At 43.6% G+C, this 19,642-nt stretch overlaps 1 protein-coding gene and 2 long non-coding RNA genes across 3 annotated transcripts in view; 2 read left to right on the top strand and 1 right to left on the bottom strand.

The window, feature by feature from the left end:
• LOC144339515 (uncharacterized) overlaps positions 1-2,216 on the top strand; it is a 34,518-nt gene extending 32,302 nt beyond the window's left edge. The window contains exon 4 of the long non-coding RNA XR_013414544.1: positions 289-2,216. This is a non-coding gene — a long non-coding RNA (uncharacterized LOC144339515). The remainder of the gene's footprint in view (positions 1-288) is intronic.
• A 10,003-nt stretch (positions 2,217-12,219) lies between these two features.
• IL12A (interleukin 12A) lies at positions 12,220-18,715 on the bottom strand. Its single transcript, NM_001044734.1, is given in 7 exon segments — positions 12,220-12,384; positions 13,940-14,083; positions 14,175-14,216; positions 14,293-14,334; positions 14,658-14,771; positions 17,456-17,601; positions 18,587-18,715. Coding segments are annotated over 7 exon segments (762 nt in total). The 5' UTR covers positions 18,705-18,715; the 3' UTR covers positions 12,220-12,228.
• Positions 17,635-19,642, top strand: part of LOC144339514 (uncharacterized) — a 75,198-nt gene continuing 73,190 nt past the window's right edge. Inside the window, exon 1 of the long non-coding RNA XR_013414542.1 lies at positions 17,635-18,664. This is a non-coding gene — a long non-coding RNA (uncharacterized LOC144339514). The remainder of the gene's footprint in view (positions 18,665-19,642) is intronic.

Genomic DNA, 19,642 nt, shown 5'->3' with positions numbered 1-19,642 from the left:
GAGGTGCCCACCACCATGCCTGGCTAATTTTTTGTACTTTTAGTAGAGACGGGGTTTCATTATGTTGGCCAGGCTAGTCTCGAACTCCTGACCTCAAGTAATCTGCCGACCTCGGCCTCCCAAAATGTTGGAATTACAGGTGTGAGCCACCGTGCCCACCCTCAAACTCATATTGGAAATTTAGAGAGATTGCCAAGACCCTAGAATTTTGCATGTTTTCGCAAATTGATTTCATTAGTTCAAATCTCATACCACTTTTTCTAATTGATGGTTCTTACAACTTGACAGGTGACTGAGTTCAATATGATCAGAATTGAACCATTTCAAAAAGCAGCGCAAGTGGCAACTGCTAGAAACCAGACTAACTGAGTTTGATCCCCCTCTTCTGCTCCTTCCCTCTGATGGAATTCTCATTTTCCCTGGCCTCCCACATTGACATTCATCCAATGCCCATGCTGCTGGATCAGCCTTCCTGGAGCCACATCCAGCTTAGAAAGATGAAGGGTTTCCAACCTTTTTGGAGATGACAATGTGTTATCAAAATCAACAAATTAATAGATTTGCTTCCTTTGTGTATTTTTTGCAATGTTCTGTGAGATATCAAGCCACTTTCCTGGTAGTTTCTTATTCAGTATTTCACCGAACTGCTTTAATAAAAGATGGTCAGGCCTCAACCCTAACAGTCACTTTCAGATCTTGTTAATAAGTTGGGTTTATAATCTGATACAGGTTTTGAGATGGCCCTGAGAACTTAGGTTTTTCGTAGGCTCTCTGGGCAACTTTCATGGGGCAGAGGTTTAGAAAGCTGGGAACAATCTGCCAGGCATCGAGAAGCCACTAGATGGCAGGGCCATCCCTTGGAGCCCATTCTTCAATCTAGAAAGTGGTCAGAGAGGAAACCTGTGGAGTGGGGAAGAGTCCAAGTAGACACGTTAAATGCAAGTTAATAAGTGGATGGTGGGGCCGGGCATGGTGGCTCAGGCGTGTAATCCCAGCACTTTGGGAGGCAGAGGTGGGCGAATCACTGGGGACAGGAGATTGAGACCATCCTGGTTAATGCGGTGAAAACTCATCTCTACCAAAAATACAAAAATTAGCCGGGCATGGTGGCGGATGCCTGTAGTCCCAGCTACTCAGGAGGCTGAGGCAGGAGAATGGTGTGAACCCAGGAGGTAGAGCTTACAGTGGGTTGAGATTGCGCCACTGCACTCCAGCCTGGGCGACAGAGCAAGACTCCATCTCAAAAAAAAAAAAAAAAAAGTAGATGGTGAAGATGAGCTTAGGCGTTGCATCCTAGTGGGAGAGTGGGAAGGATTCCTGTCACTTCTCACCTCTTTCTAGCTTTACCGCCAGTATTTGAAATGCGTGGAAGGTCCTTAACTGAAACTCTGCAGCAGTCAACTGTGCTTTACTATAGCACTACCACTTTAAAAAGGTGAAAGTAGGAAAACTAGCTCAATGAGAGGGCTAATATTTTTATGGGGCAAATGATTTGAGTTGGTAGACATATATGCCCTCCTACATGATATAGGAGATAGAGTGCAAAAACCAAACCAAGTGTTTTTTCCTACCCTCACTCACCACACGCTACTCCTCACTCCTCACATGCCAACCAAGCAAGCAATTTTTCTGCAGATTCTGCAGTGCACACCAGCTGGGTGTCCTCTAATTCAACTCAATTCTGACACTAGCCATCTGGAGATACTGTCAGGTCCCACAAGACTGTCCCCCACTTCAGAGCCAGTTATAAGACTGAACTGCCAGAACTTCTGATCTACCGGCTACACATTGGGGCTCCCAAGACTCTCCCCAGGGGTTCGATTAATTTGTTACAGTGGCTCAAAGAGCTCAGGGCAACACTTTACTTACATTTACTGGTTTATTAGTTAGATGTATAATAAAGAATACAGGTGAACAGCCAGATGACAAGATACTCAGGGAGCTATCTGGAATGGTCCCAGCACTGGAGCTCCTGTCCCTGTGGAGTTGGGGTGCACACACTCCCTGCATGTGGATGTATTTGCAAACCTGGAACTTCTCTGAACCCAGTCCTTTTGGTTTTGTAGAAGCTTTAATTTGTAGGCATGATTGATTTCATTACTGGCCATTGGTGATCAACTCGATTTTCAGCCCCTCCTCCCTCTCTGCATGGGGTGGAGCTGAAAATGCTAACCTTCTAATCCAGCCTTGGTTTTTACTGTGACCCGCTGCCATCCTGAAGCTATCCAGGGGCCCTCAGCTACCAGTCACCTCATTAACATATAAAGGTGTATATGCTAATTACATAGCATATATTATTATGTTATATAATTATAATAATATATAATTACATCTATAATTACATGCTATATTATGTATGCTATCTAATAATATAATTAGCATACAATCCTTTATATGCTAATATGTAATTTTGCTATATAATTAGCATATACACTGCAAACACTCCTTAGATTCTACGGATTTTAGGAGTTTTATGCCAGGAAAAGATAAGGAAGACCAAATGTATATTTCACAAAAATCACACCTCCTAAGTGTATGACACTTCCTAAGAAATTAGCAGGTATTACAAATCAGATACAAAACAGATGTAACTATCCCCTGAGGTTTTTTTTTGAAATGTGCATTTCCTCCTAAAACCAGGAAATGGCATAATGGAGATGAGAATTCAGATCTCTTGTTTTTCTCTTTAGTGGTCACTGAGGTCACTAAGTGTCTCAATGTGCTGCTAACATTCTGATAAAGACAGATGGGTAAGACCAAAGCTGTATTTCTTTTTAAGCCACTTGAATTATTTTTGGTGTCTGAATTTTTCAAAATTCCAACCTAAGTTGTGCTGCCTTCAAAACAGTCTTATTATTGGAATTATCACTGTGAATGAACATTATACTCTAACAGTGTAATATTATATGAAATAATACCGTTTAGTCCTTAAGATTGGTTGGAAAACAGTGATTGGGGGGCATTTAAATCTACTTTAAAAGTGATTAAAGTAACAATTAATGCTACACTTTTTTTTAAAATAAGGAGAGTATATTTTCATTGTAAGTATCTATTAATGATTGAAGTGTTCAGAGGAACTCCTGAATTCATCATCTGTGTTTAGATGAAGCAAAGACTAAATTTCCTTAACAGTTACTCAGTTGATTACCCTTGCTGGTGACTTGAGGAAAGAGTGGATAAAAACTGCCACTGCCAGCCAGGCGCGGTGGCTCCCTCCGGTAATCCCAGCACTTTAGGAGGCTGAGGTGGGCGGATCATAAGGTCAGGAGTTCGAGACCAGCCTGGTCAGTATGGTGAAACCCTGTCTCTATTAAAAATACAAAAATTAGCTGGGCATGGTGGCACATGCCTGTAATCCCAGCTACTCGGGAGGTTGAGGCAGGAAAATTGCTTGAACCCGGGAGGCAGAGGTTGCAGTGAGCCAAGACTGTGCTATTGCAAACAAAACAAAACAAAAAAACTGCCACTGCCAATCTGGAGTTGGATGTTATCAAAACTGGTGATATCTGGGAGAGGGCAGAAGATGTTACCATCTGCAAGTTTAGGATGCTGAAGAAGTGTCAAGAAAATGATCAGAGGCTTGCCCAGCCCAGAATTTATGTAAGTGCTTGAAAGACATCATCTCTATCTCTCTTGAAGTCTAAGATATAATGGAAGGTGAGCAGAAAATCAACTTAGTTATTTGTTTGGAATCAAGCTGTGTCTTTGGAAATAGTTATAGAACGTGTTGCTTGGTTATTTATAAGCTTGGGTTCAGGGAGTTAATGCAACTGCAAAAACAAGCAAGGGGCCGCTGTCCTCTTAGTAAGGATGGTATGTGCAGCTGAGTCAGAGGAAGGGTTGGAAGCCCAGCCCCAGTGCTGCCCTAGCTTTGGGACTGTAAGCAAAGTCTCAACCTAACTTGAATCCTCTCTGTTCCCATCTGTGAAATGGGTGCAAACCCTCCTATGTCCTGGGCTGTGGTGAGAATGAAAGGAGACCATGCATGTCAAGATCCAGGCAGTTGGTCTGGCTCAGTAAGGGAATGGTCATGTCACCCTGGTACTTAACACAGGGCTGGTAGCATTGAGCCTTCTGGACCTTCTGTGGCACTGAAGCAGGGGTCATGGGGGCCACTGGGTGGCGCCAGCAATGTTCAACCGGCAAAGAGGGGAAGGGAGAAAGCAGAGCTCAGGGAGGGCTGGAGGAGGTCGTTCCTGGTCTTGATTCGGAAAACCACAGGGTTCTTTGTCTTGGTTTTCAACCACTTCTCTTTCTGTGTGTGTGTATGGATGTAGCACATTGTTATAATTGAGCTCAAATCAATTCAAGACTTTGATTATTATATGTTGTTACCACAACAAATATAGTGTTTTTTTCTAAGAATCCTCAGTAATTCAGAGAGAGGTTTTAACATTCGATTTAGATTTTTTATTCCTTGCCAGGCGCGGTGGCTCATGCCTATAATCCTAGCACTTTGGGAGGCTGAGGCAGGCAGACCACGAGGTCAGGAAATCAAGACCATCCTGGCCAACGTGGTAAAACCCCGTCTCTACTAAAAATACAAAAATTAGCTGGGCATGGTGGCGCATGCCTCTAATCCCAGCTACTCAGGAGGCTGAGGCAGGAGAATCACTTGAACCAAGGAGTTGGAGGTTGCAATGAGTCGATATCGCGCCACCACACTCCAAACTGACGATAGAGCCGGGCTCCATCTCCAAAAAAAAAAAAAAAAAAAAAAAAAGTATGTAAACACCCCAGAAGGTTTATATCAGAAGTCAAAGCATTATGATCTGTCTGCATACTTTTCAGACATGGTGAGCGAGCATTCTGAATCCCCGGACCCACTTTGCCTGGTGGACCACTGAGGTTTTCTGCTCTCTAGTCTTGGGGTGCTGAAGCCCCAAGAGATTAGAAACAAATGCAATTCTCTCCCACCTAGCAATCTGGGATGCAAGCTGAAATGTGAGCTCCTCATCCTCTGGAGAAGTTCAGCTGGCCAAACACTACTTTTCTTGGACTTTCATGGTGGAATCATTTACTTTTCGTGGGGAAGAATGCTACTCAGAGATAGCTTTCACAGAACCAAGGGAATAATCTTTTCTTGAAAAAGACTTGCCTCAGGAAATAATGGGTCTCATTGGCTCTTGTTAATTGGTGAAATAGTTGTTTTGGTCTGTGTAGATATTGTCAGTACCTCAGCATCATGAGTGTGGTGGGTGATTAATATTCTGGATATATTTTACATTATTTGATCCATAAATTCATAAATCATGGATGATGGGAAGAAAAGGAAATCTGCTTTTTGACACTGCTCTTCTTTGTATTATTTACTTACAAGTCCTGTTTTAAAGCATCCTATTGCTTGGTTGTCATTCCTTTGGCTCTTTGGCAACAGTTAGTTTTGATCCCAGCTCTCTGGCTCCTAGGCCCAGGCTGAGTGAGTGCCAGCCAGGGTAAACTAGTTCACCAGGTGTTCACACAGGTTCAGGACAACCTGCATTGTCCCCACAGCCCTTTTGCCACAGGAATAATTATGGTTTTCTCTCTTCCAAGGATGGGAAGGTGTGTTTTTATTTAAAACCAGGAAGATTCCTATTACTTCCTCATCTGTGCATTTCTCTTGACCAGGGATTTTTCTGCACATGATGGCTCTCGTTTGGTCCTTTTGCTGTATTCCTTTAGGGGAAAAGTTTCCTCGCTGCTTTTTCATGAGAAAGCATGCTTCACGCCGTTCTCTAAAGAGAACACAGCAGTTGCTGAATTTTTAATGTGTTCCCATGAGAATGGTGGTTTCCAGCGGTCAACCTAGCCCACTGCCCGTTTTCTGGAAGTCCTTCTTGGGGTGAACCAGCACATGGCTTGCTGAAGAGCTTGATCCCAGGGATTCACTGCTAGAATCATGTGTTTTTAGGTGACAGGTGTTCTCAGCCTCTCTGCCTACATGCCAGGGTTTGAGAGGTCCTGATGATGGCTCTGCAGCCACTGATGCTAACACGGAGGCCCTGGGGTTGAATTCCAGGCTCTGAGTTTTGAGATTTCTCCTGCTTCTTAACTGAGACCTCCATTTCCACCCTGGAGCCCACCGTAGATTTAGACCTAATTTGTTCCAATCCTGATGTAAGTCTTCAGTTAGGAAGTCTAGAGTTAGTCAGCCACCTTTATTCTTTGCTATCCCATTCTTGCTGTTTGCTCTAACCTCTAGCACAAGTGTCCTTTTCAGAAAGGAAGACGCTCTATGCATTCATAGCAGTGTTTTCTTTTTGAGCAAGCCTGGGAATCAACAGGTGGTTCTGTTATAAAAACAACTGCAGAGAGGGGCTTAGAGAATTCAGCAAGTTTTCATTTTTCCTTACCTATGAAAACGTTTTCTGAAAGGAAATCTTACCTGAAAATATTCAAAAGTGGAGCTGCTGTGGTGGGACCATTGAAGGGAAAGGGATTTCAAGGGCTTACCGAGGAGCCCTGCAGGGCCTCTGACTTGTTCGTGGCAGGGCAGCTTGGAAATCAGATCAGGTCATTATTTGAATTTCTTGAAGCTGTGGTGCAGGAGTGTGTTTCTAAGACATCTGCAACCTAATGGGAAGTAAAGCACTTTCCCGTTCATAGGTGTGGTATATTTATTGGCACATTGTTTCTGAAGCATAGGAATATACTCAGACCATAGGTATTTAAATTATGTTAACTAAATCAAAAGGTTTATGAATTCAGATTTTTCTCCATTATGAACATGTATAATTATTTTAAACTAAGTAAGCATATGCATTTTCAATTTTTAACTCTGTTTTCGTAATTGTGAATAAGTTTCTTTCAAAGACTAGAGACTTCTCTTTTTAATTTTATTTTTATTTATTTATTTCTTTATTCTGAGGTGAAGTCTTGCTCTGTCACCCAGGCTGGAGTGCAGTGGCACGATCTCAGCTCACTGCAACCTCTGCCTCCCAGGTTCAAGCAATTCTCTGCCTCAGCCTCCTGAGTAGCTGGGACTACAGGTGCACACCACCACACCCGGCTAATTTTTGTATTTTTAGTAGAGACAGTGTTTCACCATGTTGGCCAGGCTGGTCTCAAACTTGTGACCTCAGGTGATCTGCCCACCTCGGCCTCCCAAAGTGCTGGGATTTCAGGCATGAGCCACTGCACCCGGTTGAGACTTCTTTATTTCTATCTAGATTAGGAAAAGACATGAGAATCATGGGGGCTCATGAAGATTCCCTTTGTCTGTGTATCATTTTTAAGTTCCTGGGGCTGGGAACACAAATACGTGGGTAATACTACATTGCCTAAATCTGAAGTTCTCACAGTTGAGCAAGAGGGAGAAGGGAGATACATAAATAATTGGGATGATAGTTATATGGTTATGGGGAAAGCGTTCCCTTGACTTACAGTGACTTTAACATGAGCGTAGCTGCTGGCACAGGCTGAGACCCCACCACTTAAGATGTTAATGATGTGAGCTGACATAATCTTATTGTTTATTATTTTTATTTTTTGTAGAGATGGGGATTTTGCCATGTTGCCCAGGCTGATCTTGAACTCTTGGGTTCAAGCAATCCTCTGTCTCGGCCTTCCAAAGTGCTGGGTTTACAGGCATGAGCCACTGCACCCGACCAACTTAAATAATCTTCTTCACTTTCCACATCCATAAAAAGAGTTATTAGGATGATTATGTTTATTTGTGGTAAACTCTTAGGAACATGCCTGGCATTTAGGAAGCACAATTGAGCAGTTGCTACTACTTTTTTTTTTTTTGTCTAAAACAGTCCATAAATATACTGTTTTTGATATTACATAGATTTAATTCATACTCATATTTTAATGTAAAATTGAAAGATCCGTAAGTATAACTAAAGTTTTTGTGCTTGTTCTCACCACATACATTTCACAACGTTTATACACATCCTACTTCACTTTTTAAAATAAAATATTTCAAGTACATGAATTCAAGTTTTGGAAAATGAAGCCAGATTTTTTTTCTTACTTATCATATTGTAATGCAATTTGCTTTAAACTAGGAAGCCGAATTATGCTTCCAGAACCAAAAGTGTTTTTTAATTTTTAATTTTTTTTTTTAGATGGAATCTCGCTCTGTCGCCAGACTGGAGTGCAGTGGTGCGATATCGGCCCACTGCAACCTCCACCTCCTGAGTTCAAGCAATTCTCCTGCCTCAGCTTCCTGAGTAGCTGGGACTACAGGCACACACCACTATGCCCAACTAATTTTTGTACTTTTAGTAGAGACGGGGTTTCACCATGTTGGCCAGGATAGTCTTGACCTCTTGACCTCGTGATCTGCCGGCTTTGGCCTCCCAGAGTGCTGGGATTACAGGTGTGAGCCACCGCGCCTGGCCCAAGATGTTTAGTCCTCAAATAAGGATAATAACCGAATGGCCCAGTGTGACACAGGGAAGAGGACTTATGATGGCTGTGGGTGCTGGTCCCCAACAAAGCTAGTGTTCTTTTCTTTTTGTCTGTAGTTTCTTATCCTCCTTTGGGTGTCTAAGGGTCTTTTACATCTCTTGAGTTTTTCAATACTCACCTTTGGATGTCTGGCCAGACCATGTCCTAGAACTGTTCTGTCTCCTCAAAGTCCTGGACCTTCAATGGGGCAGCTGGCAACTCAGTATGTTTCATGTTAATTCTCTGATGTGGCCATTCTGAGGTGTCAGATACACTTTCAAGGTTTAGTTTCTTTTGAATAAAGTAATTTGCTAATCAAACGAATCTCCAATTGACTGGGGAGTATTTTTTTTTGAGGGGGAGTTCCTTGGTTTTGCTCCTGGCTGGGCTCAGTGGCTCACGCTGTAATCCCAGCGCTTTGGGAGGCTGAGGTGGGCGGATCACCTGAGGCCAGGAGTTTGAGACCAGCTTAGCCAACATGGTGAAACCCCGTCTCTAAAAATAAAAAAATTATCTAGGCATGTGGTGGGTGCCTGTCATCCCAGCTACTCAAGAGGTGGAGGCAGGAGAATCGCTTGAACCTGGGGGATGGAGGTTGCAGTGAGCCGAGATCACGCCACTGCACTCTAGCCTGGGGTAACAAGTGAAACTTGGTCTCAAAAAAAAAAAAAAAAGTTACTGTGCTCTCCACCCTTTGTTCTTGGAAGGCAGAGGCCCTACCTTTTGCCCTCATACTTCACACCGGGCAACTGCTTGTCCTGACCACACTTAATACGCTGAGTGCCATGGGGGCACAGTGTATCAGCGGGTTTTCTGATGTCTTGTGAGAGCTTTAACAAATTTATGTTGAGTAATAACTAGGTGCTGGCACTGTGTTGTGTCATTTAATCTTCAGAATAACACAGTTAATTAGGTCCCACAGTTTTCTGAATTTCATCAATGAGGAAATAGCAGCAAAGAGGAGGTAACCAATTTGGTACAGGTGCCTAGCCCGAAGACTAATAATACATTTCAAAATGTGCTTACATTTACTGCGCACTTACTATGTGCCAGGTGCAATGCTAGCCCTTTGCACGAGTTGTTCCATTTTACCCTTTCTCTGATCCTTTGAGGTAGGTCCTAGTATTACCTTCCTTTTTCAGAAGAGGAAACCAGTGGGGAGCATTGGGATGATTTGGTTGCAAGCGTATTACACAACTTGTAAATTGCAGACACGGGCTTAAAAAAAAGTGAAAAACTAACCATGTAATAAAGACTGGAATGAATCGTGAAGCTGTTACTGCATCCCATCATGTTTTTGAAGCATATCCCATGTTAATTTCTAGAACAGAAGAAACACACGTGTTCTTGTGTATAAACCCAGTTCATAGAAGAGACAGTCCGCTTGTCCCTCCTGATTTCTGGGCCCAGACAACCAGTAGTCACCATTCCAAGTAACAGGTGGCCGCAGCTCTACAGCCTGTTTGTCTCTTCTCACTGTCAAAGCTGCTGAGACCCCAGACTCGACACTTGAAAGAAACCCATGTCTGTGAAGCACTTGTGGACCATTCAAGAGAAGGAGATAGGTGATGGGATCTAGCTTCTGATGGTTTCTATTTTATTAAATGTCTAATAGGGCAAGAATCTGAAAAACGAGAAATTTGTCATGCAGGAGGACCTGGGAAGGAGATAAAACATTTACAGGGGTAAAGATTGGGATTCAGTTGGGAGGAGTAACTGAGGAAATGGGTCACTCAAAATATTTTATGTTTTAGGTCCTTTATCTATTAAGGAAGAATGGATTGTCAAAGCCTTAACATTGCATTGTATTGTGTCAGGTGAATTGCTATGGTTTGAATGTGGTTTGCCCTCTCCCAAACTCACGTTGAATTTTTTTCTTTTTCTTTTTTTGAGATGGAGTCTCGCTCTGTTGCCCAGGCTGGAGTGCAGTGGCGCAGTCTCGGCTAACTGCAAGCTCCTCCTCTCCCAGGTTCAAGAGATTCTCCTGCCTCAGCCTCTCGAGTAGCTGGGATTACAGATGTTCATCACCACGCCTGGCTAATTTTTGTATTTTTAATAGAGATGGGGTTTCACTATGTTGGCTAGGCTGCTCTCAAACTCCTGACCTCAGGTGATCCATCTGCCTCAGCCTCCCAAAGTACTGGGATTTGAGGCATGATTCACTGCGACTAGCCTCACATTGAAATTTAATTGCCATTGTAACAGAATAAAGATGTGAGACCTTTACGAGGTGATTAGGCAATGAGGACTCTGCCCTTATGAATGGATTAATGCTGTCATCATGGGAGTGGTTATAAAAGGACACGTTCAGCACCCCTTTGCTCACTCTCTCACCTTCCGCCATATGATGACATGGCACAAAGGCCATTGAGGCTGGCCCGTTGTTCTTGGACTTTCCAACCTCCAGAGCAGTACAAAAATAAATCCGTGTTCTTTACAAATGGCCCAGTCTCAGATATTCTGTTACAGCAGTACAAAGTGGACTAAGTCATGAAGCCTAAAGATTTACATGGTTTCCAGTGGTGGTCCCCAACCTTTTTGGCAGCAGGGGCTGGTTTTGTGGAAGACAGTTTTCCCACAGACCCAGGGGGCAGGGGGCAAGGATAGTTTCGGGACAAAACTGTTCCACCTCGGATTATTAGGCATTACTTAGATTCTTATAAGGAGCACACAGCCTAGATCCCTTGCATGTACAGTTCACAATAGGGTTCACGCTCCTGTGAGAATCTAATGCTGCCACTGATCTGAGAGGAGGCAGAGTTCAGGCGGTAATGCTTGCTCACCTGCCACTCACCTCCTGCTGTGGGGCCCACTTCCCAACAGGCCATGGACCAGTATCAGTCCATGGCCTGGGGATTGGGGACCCCTGGTTTAGAGAATTGAAAAGATGGAATTTAACATTTAGCTCATCAAGAGCACATCTCTTAAGCCAAAGTAAGGCAATCATCCATGTGGTTCAGGTAAAAGTTCTATACAATTTTAGACAAATGGAGAGGTTTTCTGGTTGTAAATTAGGGACAACTTTTCTCTCAGAGACCAAAGGGTCACAAAAATTAGAATAATTAGGCTAGAAGGCCTCTTAGTGACATTTTTTTTCTGGTTGAAGAATATTATGATGTATTTGTCTAATGCACAGCACACTTTTAGACTCATGTTGAACAAAAATAATAAACCCTCAAAAACCATGACTCACTTGGCTCCCTTAGTAGTAAAGCATATCTTGTCTTACTAGGATCCCTTTAAAATGAGATGAAAGGAACTAGGAAAGGAATAAGAAGAATATTGTGGCATTCTTTCCAGAGTAATTTTGTTGAAGTCTCATCAGAGTTTTCAATGTTCCCACAATGTGTATTTTAACACTTAAAAGTACATTAGAAAAATAGGAGAATCACTTTAATTCAATAATTTTATTTTTAGAACACTTAAAAAATACTTTTCAAATCCACTTGATAAATAATTTAATAAATATAACATAAATAAATATAAGTTAGTTCAGATGCTTTCATGATCACAAAGTTATATAAATAAATAATTTAAAATAAATTATGCTTACATGTTTGTTTCTACAAACACTTTGGTACAGAAATAGCTTATAAATTCTTGCCCTTCTATTAAAATGAATGTAAAACGCCTTCAGGATGGACATTTTCCCTTCTTGGCAATTCATTCATGAAAACTGAAAAGCAATTTATCCACAGTAAATGTCAAAAATACTTGATCAGAGGTATCATGTGGATGTAATAGTCCCATCCTTCTTTCCCCCTCCCTAGTTCTTAATCCACATCCTATCAAAATTTCTTCATTTCAAATTTTTATAAAAATGACAATGGTTTGGAGAAACCTTGCTTTTTAGGAAGCATTCAGATAGCTCATCACTCTATCAATAGTCACTGCCCGAATTCTGAAAGCATGAAGAAGTATGCAGAGCTTGATTTTAGTTTTATAAAAATCCGGTTCTTCAAGGGAGGATTTTTGTGGCACAGTCTCACTGTTGAAATTCAGGGCCTAGGAGAATGAACAGTAAGCATGACTTATATCGTATTCCAAAATTCAAATATTCATTCATAAAAATGAGTGAAGCCAGTACATGTGTCAGAGCCTGCAACTCAGTCCCTTATGCCACTCCTAACCCAACCCACATCTACTCTCAGCCAGATTACCAGGCAGAACCTGAGAAAAGAAATACTCATTTTCCAAGCACAGCCATCTTCAATGAGCTCAGAAAAGACCCTTGAAACTATTTAGAAAAAAAACATCAGTGGGAGTTGTGTCTTAGAAAGAAACAGTTCCTTTAAAATGACATCTGCTGCACTATCTAATTAATTTTGTATATGTTACATTAAAAAGCCCACTTCTGTTTAGCACAGGGAGGTGATGGATTGCTATCGATCAGAACTCGCTATCAGTAACAGGCCTGTTTACTGAAGACATGCCATTTGTGTCAGATAAACCTGGCAATGAATTTCCCAAGTTTAGCACTTGGATTTGATAACACAATATAATTTGCACCCTTGATGAATAAATACTTTCATATCTTCCTCACAAAAAGTCTAAAAGAAAGCTAGAATAAAGTCACCCCATTTTATACCAGAGGAAACTGAGGCACAGAGGGGTTAAGTGGCTTGGGAATAGTTGTCTGGTTACTGGTAGAATTGATTCTAGCACCCAAATCACCCAAATCTTGGTCCTAAAAACAAAACAGCAACTACAGCTCTCTAGATGGTAACTTTTTTGATACTTGGATAAAGCTCATTGCCTTTCAAACAAGTAATCTGGCACATGCACGCGCGTACACACACACACACACACACGAAAAGAATAAAAGTAAATCAATTACTTTTCAGACAATGATTTTTGCAACCATATTTTTATCCTGTGTCCTAGTCACCAAAGCAATCACCCTCGCTTATATAAATATTTGCTTTATATTAGCATCTGTGTTACGGTGATTCGGAACATTACAAAGCAAGTTCTTGCCTATGAATAACATTATAGATGCCCCAGATGATAGGTCATTCTTTTATTTGGTTCACATTTTGGTTCACAATGGGTCATAATCAGGCACCAATCTTGCTTGTTTTCCCAGCAATATTTGCAGATGCGCAAGCTGGCCCCTTGTATGCACATCCGGGAGCACATCCTGGAGCCTTTAGAGGTGAGTGAGAAGGTAAGTGTAGTGAAATCCTCTTGAAGGATTTTAAGAGGCAGAGCCTCAGACAAGTGGTTTAACTCTCCTAAGGTTTGGTTCCCTCCTTTGTGCAGATCCCATATGGTTGTTTTGAGGCTGACATAAGAAAATGCACAAAAACATTTGCAGAGTGTGGGGGATACCACAGAGTGAATACTTTGGAGTCTGCTTTTCATAATGTCATCCGCTCACATTTGTGCTCCCTATAGGGGGCACCCTCAAGGCTGTCTCCTTGAAAATGTAGGTCTGTCAGGCCTTTAAAAGGCCTCCACCAATCCAGGAAGAGCTGATTTTATCCCCTCTTTATTGAGGACCCTGGCTAGGTATCTTTAGCATGAAAAAGGTGCTCTCACTGATAGAATGAAGTCTTACCTGCATCAGCTCATCAATAACTCCCAGTATGTTTTGATCTAGAAAGATCTGCCTCTTAGGATCCCTCAGAAGCTTTGCATTCATGGTCTTGAACTCCACTTGGTACATCTTCAAGTCTTCATAAATACTCCTAAGGCACAGGGCCTGGGTGACATGACAAGATGGGGAAGTATCCTTTGAGATGGGCTAAAAACATTTCTCCCATTGCATTTGAGGAAAGAGCTGTGTGTCTTACCATCATAAAAGAGGTCTTTCTGGAGGCCAGGCAACTCCCATTCTAGAAGAAAAAATAAACAGACATCAGCGATATGAATTCATCATACAGGCTGAAACTTTTCATTTTTTTGACTTACAGTTATGAAAGAAGTCTCTCTGGAATTTAGGCAACTCTCATTCTAGAGGGAAAAATATCATATATCAAAGTATTAAATCTTAGTATAAATCTGTCTGACTTTTCAGGTCAAACTTTTTTTTATTATGGTAAAAACACATATCATAATATTTACCATGTTAACTATTTGTAAGTGTTAAGTATATTCATATTATTGCAAAAAAACCGTTTATTTTTATAATTTTTCTCCCAAATCTAACTTCGGAAGTAGGACCAGTTAAAGTCCCATAATGATGGATACCAGAAACGTGAATTTTTAGAAGCAGGTGAGATTTGATGCACAGCTTTTAACCACACTGCAAGTTTTGGGAGGAAAATCCTCTATACCTTGATTAATTCCAATGGTAAACAGGCCTCTACTGTGCTGGTTTTATCTTTTGTGATATCTTCATGATCAATCTCTTCAGAAGTGCAAGGGTAAAATTCTAGAATTTGTCTGGCCTATGAAAAATGAAAGAGAAACTCAGTTTATAACATTGATAAGGCACCTGGCACCCCACAAGGCTGGTACGCCAGGGTGCCAGGCAGGCTCTGGCTGGCTGCCCTTGACCTCTGTTGCTTTGACCTGCAGGAAATTCTGGTTCTTCATAACACAAAAGGAAACAGATTCCTTACATTCTGGCTCTCACCCTCCTCTCCCTATGCTTGGGGCATGTTTCTCTGGATGACATATTTTTTCATTATGTAAACACAATAAATCATGTCATCAACCTGTGCTAACCAGCCTCCACACTTCACTGTGACACTTGCTTCTGGTGAAAACTGTTTCTTCTTTTGCTAAAGTGACTGTATTCTATGAATACCTATTTCAAGTATAACTTCTAAAGGGGCAACTATTAAGGTCACAGCTTGATGGGTATAACAAACATGCAAACCCTTAAGACAAGCGAGATTTAATTTGCAGTGCACACATGCGCACACATACGCGGAGATGTCATCTTAGTGTGTTGGAAAGCACCGCTGGGTAAAATTATGAAATGTATCTTAGGAAGTAAAGGACTGTATGATTGAAGATGACGATCATTTTTCCATTCAACAGCCTGATGGGTGCCAGGCGCTCCATTAGGTACTAAGAACATGACAGAGAAGAGGACCATGTATACCCTCCTGGATTGCAAGTTTAGCTGCTGAGACAGACAAGTGCCCAGATGGACCAGGAGGCATCAGTAGGTGAGACATGGTGAAAAGGGCATGAAGCTTCTGAGGAGGGGCAGGAAGGGAAGCGAAGCTTCCTAGAGATGGGACACCTGCATTAAGAGGAGTAAAATGTCATCAATGGAGGAGGGAAATTTCAGACAGAGGTAACAGCATGAGCCAAGAAGCAAGGCCTGAAAATTCAGAATATGTTTGGACACAAGTAGTAAAATCCCTTTCTGTGGTAGCTAGACCAATGCTCCGCCTCCAAAGACATCCACCTCCCAATCCCTGGAACCTGGTAATGTGCTATGTGACCTGCCAAAGAGGAATGAAGGTGTAGATGACATTCAATTTGCTAATCAGCTGATCTAAGAGTAGAGAGATGATCCTGGAGTATCTGGGTGAATCCAGTGTAAGCAGTGTCCTCAAAAGTAGAAGCGGGTAGAAGGTCAGTCCAGAGGGAGCAGCATGAGAAAGACTCAACCAGACATTGCTGGTATGGACAACGGAAGGGGCCACAAGTCAAGGAATGTGGACAGCCTTTAGACCTGACAAAGCAAAGCAACACATTCTCACCAAGAGCCTCCAGAAAGGGCTACAGCTTTGCTGACACATTGATTTTAGCCCAGTAGGACCCATTTTGGACTTCTGATGCCCAGAGCTGTAAGATAATAAACTTGTGTCATTTAAACCCACTACATTTGTGACAGCAGCAGGAGGACATGAATACACCATTCCTGGAGGTGTTTAAATAGACCTAGGCAATGCCACTATTCTGAGCAGGTTCTAAAGAGTTAGATTTGGAAGTGTGAGTCCAGTGTTGTTCTTGAGGTCTTTTCAAGAGAAGCTAGAAATTTGAAATCTCAATTGAAAGGTTCAGTTTTTGAATAGCATCAAACTAAAAAATAAACATATAGCCCAAACTCTACAAAACTGTGGGCTGGCTATGGCCAGTGAATCACTTGCATCTACCTCCTTTGTTTCCTACTGCAGCAAATTTGACAAATGATGTACAAAACATTACACTGATTTCTATAATCTTTTGACTGTACTGGGAGTAGAGGCGTCAGCTTTTGCACAAAAAACACCCATATGAATTGGAGCACCTACAAGTTATCCATTTTGAACCTTTCTTCAGGAAACAAAGCAGTTCTCACTTGAGCCCCCTGTCTGATGAAGATTCATTGAATTGTGAGGAGCAATGCACAGCACATTATGAAAGACTGAAAGGGGAAAAGAGCCCTTTTGGAAGGCTTGGTGGCATTGAGCTTATTTTAAGATATTCATAAGGCAACAAGCTAGAAAATACGCAAGAAAAATTTCCTAGAGATCAAAAAGGCAGAGGACATCTTTTAAAACACTAGCCTTTAGCCTTTGCAGCAATAGCTACTGGAGCAGTTTTTAACGGCAATGGTTTTCACATTAAAATATGAAACCTAAAAGAACGAAGCTGTAAATAAAATTAGGTAACTCTTCCCTAGAAAATGAAGGCCGCATGTGCACTGTCATAGTCCTCCCTGAGAAGTGTTGCTCTGAGAAGGAACTGTGTCACCAACTAGAAGCTGGTGGGCAGCAGGAGGGACAAGGCTATTTCATCTTTGTACCCCTGCCCCCCAACACAGAGTATGCACCCAAGTAACTATTTCCGGGTTTGATCAGTGATGCAGAGAAACCATGTGGACCTGACACAATTCTATCTCTGTTGGCAGGCTACAGGAACACTGCAAATATCCACTTTACTCTGTGTAGACATAGCCAAAACCAACATCATTATAATTTATTATTACTCTTGCTTTCTCTGGAGACACAATTTCACTAGGACTCTTTAACACTTGGGCCATTTGTAAAGTTCCCTCTCCTGCTGTTGACAGCTACTAATGAACCTCCACAATTTCTCTGCAGTTCCATCAGGTACCAGAGGGTAGGATGAGAGGCCCCTTCCTCAGGGAGGGTACAGGTGCACAGCGGAGAAGACAGGAAGAGCTCACCTTCTGAAGCGTGTTGCTGGCGGCCTTCAGCAGGTTTTGGGAGTGGTGAAGGCACGGGAACATTTCTGGGCCTGGGGTGGCCACGGAGAGGTTTCTGGCCAAACTGAGGTAGTCCAGGAGGACTAGGGTGGCCACAAGGAGGAGGCCTGGAAGGGAAGTGAGGAGCAGGTGGAGGAACTTCAGCCTGGATGGCCTCCCTGCACCACCTTCCCTCCATTCTAGCCACCTTCACCCATCCATTTCTGCTTGGCACCCACCTCCCTCCACCCATTTCCAACACTTTTCCCTCAACACCTGAGAGATGACTCAAGTTATTACAAAGCGCCACTCTATTCTAGGACTAGAAGCCAGCTCCTTGTGAGGGTTTAGGGATGAGCTTGGACAAGGGTGTCGAACCCAAAAATCACCCAGAGAAAGCCTTCATGTTTTTGATGAGGGAAACCCAGACCAGGTGGTGAAGTGGCTGAGTCAGACTTGGGACCCAGTGTTTTAAAAACAGTGGAGTGAGAAAGCCTGACTTGTTTGTTTTTTTAAGACGGAGTCTCACTCTGTGGCCCAGGCTGGAGTGCAGTGACACAATCTAGGCTCACTGCAACCTCTACTTCCGGGTTCAAGTCATTTTCCCGGCCTTAGACTCCCCAGTAGATGGGATTACAGGCACCCACCACCACACTCGGCTAATTTGTGTATTTTTTAGTAGAGACGGGTCAGGCTGGTCTTGAACTCCTGACCTCGGGTGATCTGCCCGCCTTGGCCTCCCAAAGTGCTGGGATTACAGGCGTGAACCATTGCACCCTGCCAATCCTGACTTTACAACTAGCTAGGATCTGGATCTGCCTTCTGTTTGTAGCTGAGGGACCCTAGGCAGAAAAGCAGGAAATCTCCCATGCTGGGCCTCAGTTTCTCCTCTACGAAGTGGGCATAATGATAGTTCATCAGGCTGTTTCGAGATGAAAAGAGACATGCCCTATTTAGAGCATGGTGAGACCCCTATTCTTATTCCTCTTTGCAGGAGAGGGCTGCTGCTATTCCAGTCTCTCCTTAGGCAGACTTGAGTTTCCACCCCCTCTTCCCAAGCAGCCGCCCCTCCGCACTCGAGCAAACCAGAGCCCTGGCCAGCTGGGTACTCACTGCGCGCTGGACACATGCTGAGCCGGCACTGCAGGGGCTCTGGGCGAGCCGCTGGATGCAGACCTGTGGCCGTGGCAGGTGAGGGCGGTGGCTGCGAGGCTGACCCAGGGGGCCACATTTTTATAATTGTCTCGAGGCGCGGCAGGACTTTCCCGGGACACTGGTCTGTTGCTTTCTGTCTCTTTCTCTGTCTCTCTCTACATCAGCTTTTCGGTGACACGTGCGGTCCCGCCGGCCCGCGGGGCTTGCGGCGCTTTCGGATTAACTCCCGGGGTGCCCGGCCGCAGCCGTTCCGGGACGGCCCCGCCGCCTCCAGCTCGGCCCAAAATGAAAGCGAAATGTTCGCAGTTACTTCGCGGGGTCCACAGGCGGGCGAGACACCCCGCCCACCACCCTGGGTCCCCGGCCTTAGCTGGACGCCCCTTGTCTCAGCCTCCCCGCCCCGCAGCTGTGCAGCGCCCCCTGCCGACGTAGGGAGAGGAGTGCCTCCCACTTTCCATGTCCTGCATAGGGATGGGCCCTAACCACAACCTCCAGCCTACTACTGGAAGGGGTAGGCAAATCATTCACTCATCATCGTTCCTTCAGATGGCTCACTAGATGCCAGGTCGACGTTGCACTAGGTGCAGGACACCCAGGGAGAACAGGACCCTCGGGGCATTGCCACACTAAATCAGACTCAATGCCTTTTGTTCACAGGTCTTTTCTGAAACCTGAAAAGGGATGAGAACTGACTGACTATGCAATTACTACTCTTGTAGAGAATCCAGTTTACCGATGGGATGAATGCACAGAGTCCTGGGAGGAAAGACCTAGAGAAAGAGTCCACGCTCAGCCGGAGCAACGGGGTCCAGGAGTCAGCAAAGACTCCCGGGAGCTGGGGCCCCAACCTGAGTGTTAAAAACAAGTAGGCATTAGACCGCGTCCAGCGGGAGGGCACGCAGGGTTTAGCCAGGGGAAACAGGGATCAGAAGCGCAGTCATGAAGGGTTGAGGGAGGTGGGGGTCTAGGTGTCCTTGCAGGTTGTGAGGCTGGAGAGCTGGATGGGGCCGTGCC

This window comes from Macaca mulatta, chromosome 2, assembly GCF_049350105.2.
Source record: "Macaca mulatta isolate MMU2019108-1 chromosome 2, T2T-MMU8v2.0, whole genome shotgun sequence".
Taxonomy (NCBI): domain Eukaryota; kingdom Metazoa; phylum Chordata; class Mammalia; order Primates; family Cercopithecidae; genus Macaca; species Macaca mulatta.
The sequence above is the reverse complement of the archived record's forward strand: the minus strand, read 5'-3'. Positions and strand labels throughout refer to the sequence as shown.